Source organism: Zonotrichia albicollis, chromosome 22, assembly GCF_047830755.1.
Source record: "Zonotrichia albicollis isolate bZonAlb1 chromosome 22, bZonAlb1.hap1, whole genome shotgun sequence".
NCBI classification, from domain to species: Eukaryota; Metazoa; Chordata; class Aves; order Passeriformes; family Passerellidae; genus Zonotrichia; species Zonotrichia albicollis.
This window is the reverse complement of record NC_133840.1, coordinates 3,020,886-3,027,500: the sequence shown is the minus strand read 5'-3', so window position 1 is coordinate 3,027,500 and position 6,615 is coordinate 3,020,886. Positions and strand designations below refer to the sequence as shown.

At 59.2% G+C, this 6,615-nt stretch overlaps 1 protein-coding gene and 4 non-coding genes across 5 annotated transcripts in view; all 5 read right to left on the bottom strand.

The window, feature by feature from the left end:
* Positions 1-6,615, bottom strand: part of TEX14 (testis expressed 14, intercellular bridge forming factor) — a 44,513-nt gene that overhangs the window by 37,508 nt on the left and 390 nt on the right. The window contains exon 2 of the mRNA XM_074557059.1: positions 6,292-6,445. Within this exon, the coding sequence (XP_074413160.1) occupies positions 6,292-6,445 (154 nt within the window). The remainder of the gene's footprint in view (positions 1-6,291; positions 6,446-6,615) is intronic.
* LOC141731437 (small nucleolar RNA U3) lies at positions 536-749 on the bottom strand. Its single transcript, XR_012583548.1, has one exon. It is a non-coding gene; the product is annotated as a small nucleolar RNA U3 (small nucleolar RNA).
* On the bottom strand, positions 2,131-2,344 carry LOC141731441 (small nucleolar RNA U3). Its single transcript, XR_012583552.1, has one exon. It is a non-coding gene; the product is annotated as a small nucleolar RNA U3 (small nucleolar RNA).
* On the bottom strand, positions 3,724-3,937 carry LOC141731438 (small nucleolar RNA U3). The gene has a single exon (XR_012583549.1). It is a non-coding gene; the product is annotated as a small nucleolar RNA U3 (small nucleolar RNA).
* On the bottom strand, positions 5,317-5,530 carry LOC141731440 (small nucleolar RNA U3). Its single transcript, XR_012583551.1, has one exon. It is a non-coding gene; the product is annotated as a small nucleolar RNA U3 (small nucleolar RNA).

Genomic DNA, 6,615 nt, shown 5'->3' with positions numbered 1-6,615 from the left:
GGTCACTGCAGCGAGAGCCGGGCTGAGGGCTGAGAGCGAGAGATGGAAATGCCCGTAGTCAAGCATTGTTCATCCCCATCTGCTCTCTCCAATTCTTCCTTTAACCACGATAAAAAAGGGCCATAAACCACAAACCCATGTTCTCCCCCTGCCAAACCCTGAGGGGACGCGGAGGGGGCTCAGCCCGGAGCAAAGGAGCCTCAGAGGGGACTGTCACCCTCCCTGCCACTGCCTTGCAAGGAGGATGTAGGCACCTGGGGTCTGTCCCTCCTGCACGGAACAAGTGGGGTGGAAACGGCATCAGGTCGCACGAGGGGAGATTTCAGTTTGATATTGGGAAATATTTATTCACTGCAAGGGTTCTCAAACACAGGCACAGCTGACCAGGGCAAAGGCTGAGTCGCCATCCCTGGCGGGATAAAACACGTGCTTGTGGCACTTGAAGGGTTATGATGCTGGAGGGAGAAGGGAAGTGAAGCAGAACTTGTGTGCATTTGAAATCTATATTTAAACCAGGATAAAAAAAGGGCCACAAACCACTCAGCCCGTGTTCTCTCCCTCCCGAGCCCCACACACGGGGCCGGGAACGGTCATCAATGGCGAGCGGCCCCTGCACACGCAGCACCGACCGCCCGCTTCGCGCTCAGGAGAGAACACCTCGCTCCTCCTCGTGGCTTGTGACGCCGATCAGGGAAGATCACTCTCCTCTAGTGACCAACTACAGAAATGATCCCTGAAAGTATAGTCTTAACCCAACCCTGCCCGCCGCGCCCGCCCCTGCCGCCGCCACCCGCGCCCAGCGCACGGCGAGCCCCGAACCCCCGCCCGGGAGCGGCCGGCGCGGCCCCGCCGAGACCCCGCGGCCGCGGGAGCGCGCCCCGAGCTCCACGCGAGCGCCCGCGGCCCGAGGAACGGCCGCGCGTGGCGGCGGTGGGGACACGCCCCCTTGATCTGCATGTTCTGCCCCCGCTGGCCAATCAGAGACGCTCCTCATGCCCGGCGCCGGCGCGGCCCCGCCTCCCCCCTCTCCCCCCTTCCGCACCAGAAGTGACGCTGCCGCCGGAGCTCGGGCTGTCGCAGCTGTCGCGACAGGACGCAAGGGACTCTCACCGCCCGTGTGCCGCTACCCCGGGGCCGCAGAGGAGAACAGCCCCGGTACCAACAGCCCCAGCGCGGCACGGCTGCCGCCGGGGCGATGCGCGGGCTCCGAGCCTCTCCCGACGCTGACAGGTTGGCATTAATGGACCAGTAAGAACAAACTGCGGCCTTTACACCTCTGGGCTCAGCCTGAGCACCACGGACCGACGCTATAAAGAGCACAACACGGAGCAGTTTCTTCCTAAATCCATCAGAAGTTGGAACCTGACCGACATGGACTTCCAAAACTAATGAAATGGAAATCCAGAACAGGTTCCTCTTAAGTCCTGTGTCACCCTCTGATCATCACCGTTCATCAGGGGCAGCACTTTAAAGAAGAAAGACTCTTGCCCTGCACTAGGAGATGTGTCGAGAATGCCATTGGTCTGAATACTCTCAATAAAGCCTAAATCCGTGTGGCTGCTGGGCCCTTCCTGGGGATGGCACACTGCGGGTCACTGCAGCGAGAGCCTGGCTGAGGGTTGAGAGCGAGAGATGGAAATGCCCCTAGACAAGCATTGTTCATCCCCTTCTGCTCTTTCCAAATCTTTTTTTACCACAATAAAAAAGGGCCACAAACCACTCAGCCGTGTTCCCTCCCTCCTGAGCCCTGAGGGGACAGGGAGGGGGCTCAGCCTGGAGCAAAGGAGCCTCAGAGGGGACTGTCACCCTCCCTGCCCCGGCCTGCAAGGAGGATGGAGGCACCTGGGGTCTGTCCCTCCTGCACGGAACTGGTGACAGGGTGAGAGGAACCGGCCTCAGGCCGTCCGAAGGGAGACTGCAGTTTGATATTGGGGAATATTTATTCACTGCAAGGGTTCTCAAGCACGGGCAGAGCTGGCCAGGGCAAAGGCTGAGTCGCCATCCCTGGCGGGATAAAACACGTGCTTGTGGCACTTGAGGGGTTATGATGCTGGAGGGAGAAGGGAAGTGAAGCAGAACTTGTGTGCATTTGAAATCTATATTTAAACCAGGATAAAAAAAGGGTCACAAACCACTCAGCCCGTGTTCTCTCCCTCCCGAGCCCCACACACGGGACCGGGAACGGTCATCAATGGCGAGCGGCCCCTGCACACGCAGCACCGCCCGCCCGCTTCGCGCTCAGGAGAGAACACCTCGCTCCTCCTCGTGGCTTGTGACGCCGATCAGGGAAGATCACTCTCCTCTAGTGACCAACTACAGAAATGATCCCTGAAAGTATAGTCTTAACCCAACCCTGCCCGCCGCGCCCGCCCCTGCCGCCGCCACCCGCGCCCAGCGCACGGCGAGCCCCGAACCCCCGCCCGGGAGCGGCCGGCGCGGCCCCGCCGAGACCCCGCGGCCGCGGGAGCGCGCCCCGAGCTCCACGCGAGCGCCCGCGGCCCGAGGAACGGCCGCGCGTGGCGGCGGTGGGGACACGCCCCCCTCATCTGCATCTTCTGCCCCCGATGGCCAATCAGAGACGCTCCTCATGCCCGGCGCCGGCGCGGCCCCGCCTCCCCCCTCTCCCCCCTTCCGCACCAGAAGTGACGCTGCCGCCGGAGCTCGGGCTGTCGCAGCTGTCGCGACAGGACGCAAGGGACTCTCACCGCCCGTGTGCCGCTACCCCGGGGCCGCAGAGGAGAACAGCCCCGGTACCAACAGCCCCAGCGCGGCACGGCTGCCGCCGGGGCGATGCGCGGGCTCCCAGCCTCTCACGACGGGGACACGGTCGCATTCATGGACCAGTAAGAACAAACTGCGGCCTTTACATCTCTGGGCTCAGACTGAGCACCACGGACCGACGGTACAAAGAGCACAACACGGAGCAGTTTCTCCCTAAACCCCTCAGAACTTGGAACCTGACCGACACGGACTTCCAAAACTGATGAAATGGAAATCTGGAACAGGCTCCTCTTAAGTCCTGTGTCACTCTCTGATCATCCCCGTTCATCAGGGGCAGCACTTTAAAGAAGAAAGACTCTTGCCCTGCACTAGGAGATGGGTCGAGAATGCCATTGGTCTCAATACTCTCAATATAGCCTAAATCCGAATGGCTGCTGGGCCCTTCCTGGGGATGGCACACTGTGGGTCACTGCAGCGAGAGCCTGGCTGAGGGTTGAGAGCGAGAGATGGAAATGCCCCTAGACAAGCATTGTTCATCCCCATCTGCTCTTTACAAATCTTTTTTTACCACAATAAAAAAGGGCCACAAACCACTCAGCCGTGTTCCCTCCCTCCTGAGCCCTGAGGGGACAGGGAGGGGGCTCAGCCTGGAGAAAAGGAGCCTCAGGGGGGACTGTCACCCTCCCTGCCCCGGCCTGCAAGGAGGATGGAGGCACCTGGGGTCTGTCCCTCCTGCACGGAACAAGTGACAGGGTGAGAGGAAACGGCCTCAGGCCGTCCGAAGGGAGATTGCAGTTTGATATTGGGGAATATTTATTCACTGCAAGGGTTCTCAAACACAGGCACAGCTGGCCAGGGCAAAGGCTGAGTCGCCATCCCTGGCGGGATAAAACACGTGCTCGTGGCACTTGGGGTTAGGATGCTGGAGGGAGAAGGGAAGTGAAGCAGAACTTCTTTGCGTTTGAAATCTGTTTTTAAACCAGGATTAAAAAAGGGCCACAAACCACTCAGCCCGTGTTCTCTCCCTCCCGAGCCCCACACACGGGGCCGGGAACGGTCATCAATGGCGAGCGGCCCCTGCACACGCAGCACCGCCCGCCCGCTTCGCGCTCAGGAGAGAACACCTCGCTCCTCCTCGTGGCTTGTGACGCCGATCAGGGAAGATCACTCTCCTCTAGTGACCAACTACAGAAATGATCCCTGAAAGTATAGTCTTAACCCAACCCTGCCCGCCGCGACCGCCCCTGCCGCCGCCACCCGCGCCCAGCGCACGGCGAGCCCCGAACCCCCGCCCGGGAGCGGCCGGCGCGGCCCCGCCGAGACCCCGCGGCCGCGGGAGCGCGCCCCGAGCCCCACGCGAGCGCCCGCGGCCCGAGGAACGGCCGCGCGTGGCGGCGGTGGGGACACGCCCCCCTCATCTGCATCTTCTGCCCCCGATGGCCAATCAGAGACGCTCCCCAAGCACGGCGCCGGCGCGGACCCGCCTCCCCCCTCTCCCGCACCAGAAGTGACGCTGCCGCCGGAGCTCGGGCTGTCGCAGCTGTCGCGACAGGACACAAGAGACTTTCACCGCCCGTGTGCCGCTACCCCGGGTCCGCAGAGGAGAACAGCCCCGGTACCGACAGCCCCAGCGCGGCACGGCTGCCGCCGGGGCGATGCGCTGGCTCCGAGCCTCTCCCGACGCTGTAAGGGTGGCATTCATGGACCAGTAAGAACAAACTGCGGCCTTCACATCTCTGAGCTCAGCCTGAGCACCACGGACCGACGCTATAAAAAGCACAACACGGAGCAGTTTCTCCCTAAATCCCATCAGAATTTGGAACCTGACCGACACGAGCTTCCTACAAGTGATGTAAGGGAAATCCCGAACAGGTTCCCCTTAATCCCATGGCACACTCTGACCATCCCCGTTCATCAGGGGCAGCACTTTTGAACAAGACAGTCCCCTTGCCCTGCACTAAGAGATGGGTCGAGAATGCCATTGGTCTGAATGGCCTCATAACACCTAAATCCGTGTGGCTGCTGGGCCCTCCCTGGGGATCGTGCATTGCGGAGCCCTGCAGCGAGAGCCTGGCTGCAGGTTGTGTACGAGAGATGGAAATGCCCCTAGACAAGCATTGTTCATTCCCATCTGCTCTCTCCAATTCTTCCTTTAACCACGATAAAAAAGGGCCACAAACCACAAACCCATGTTCTCCCCCTGCCAAGATCTGAGGGGACGGGAGGGGGCTCAGCCTGGAGCAAAGGAGCCTCAGGGGGGACTGTCACCCTCCCTGCCCCGGCCTGCAAGGAGGATGTAGGCACCTGGGGTCTGTCCCTCCTGCACGGAACAAGAGACAGGGTGAGAGGAAACGGCTTCAGGGCGCACCACAGCAGGTTCCGGTTTGATAGTGGGGATAATTTATTCACCGAAAAAGTTCTCAGGCACGGGCACAGCTGGCCAGGGCAGAGGCTGAGTCGCCATCCCTGGAGGGACTTGTAAAACATATGTTTGTGACATTCGGGGTTGGGATTCAGGTGGCAGCAAGCAGATGAACCAGACCTCCTCTGCGTATTATATCTGTTTTTTGGACCAGGATAGAAAAAGAGCCACAAACCACTCAGCCCGTGTTCTCTCCCTCCCGAGCCCCACACACGGGACCGGGAACGGTCATCAATGGCGAGCGGCCCCTGCACACGCAGCACCGCCCGCCCGCTTCGCGCTCAGGAGAGAACACCTCGCTCCTCCTCGTGGCTTGTGACGCCGATCAGGGAAGATCACTCTCCTCTAGTGACCAACTACAGAAATGATCCCTGAAAGTATAGTCTTAATCCAACCCTGCCCGCCGCGACCGCCCCTGCCGCCGCCACCCGCGCCCAGCGCACGGCGAGCCCCGAACCCCCGCCCGGGAGCGGCCGGCGCGGCTCCGCCGAGACCCCGCGGCCGCGGGAGCGCGCCCCGAGCCCCACGCGAGCGCCCGCGGCCCGAGGAACGGCCGCACGTGGCGGCGGTGGGGACACGCCCCCCTCATCTGCATCTTCTGCCCCCGATGGCCAATCAGAGACGCGCCCGCCGCCAAGCGCCGGCCCCGCCCTGGGATGGCGCAGTTCTCCATCAGCGCAACCCACCGAGATTTGTGATTCTAAAACAGAAACCAAACTGCACCAAGTATTTGCTTCTATGTACAAAATTCCTTGTTCCTATGTCGCTACAAATCTGGCTGTCAAAATGCTTAAGGTCTAAACCGTACCCTAAGCATTCGGCAATCCGAACTAAAACCCCATTGAAAGAGAATATTCCTACAGCTGTCTTTCAGAATTTTAGTATACAATGCCTCAGTCATGTCCTTATGAGGCCTTTACTTATAAAAGATTAGTTTTCTTTTGTACTAACTTGCTTCAATACATTTTTCGACTCAAGAACTATTCCAACTTAACGGAAAAGGCCAGCTATAAATCATTTTGTTAAATATATTTCACTCAGAAAGCTGGATTCTACAAGCAGTATGCTGACTATTTTTTACCATAAATAAAAGAATAGAGGAAATAGTAGATCTTTTCTGCTGGTACTTGTCTAAACTTAGCTTTTACCTTTTTTCAGAAGCTTCTTCACTTTCACATAGTTCCCTTCCCTGACATACTCATGCAGGTCAGCTTCCAGGGAGTCTCCTTTTATATGTCCAAGCTTGACTGGGCATGGAAATGGGAGAGGGATGGGATGAGCCATCTTCTTTCCTGAACGCAACTGGGAAAAGGTAGGAAACATCAAGCTGCAAAGCACCTCAACGTAAAGAACTTATTTGTAACTTAAAAACCTGCTAAAAGTTAGCTCTGCTCCCTGCAGAAACATCCAGAGATGGAAGGGGAAATCAGCTTCCCGCCCTTCCTAACAACGCCCGCTCGGACGGGAGAGGC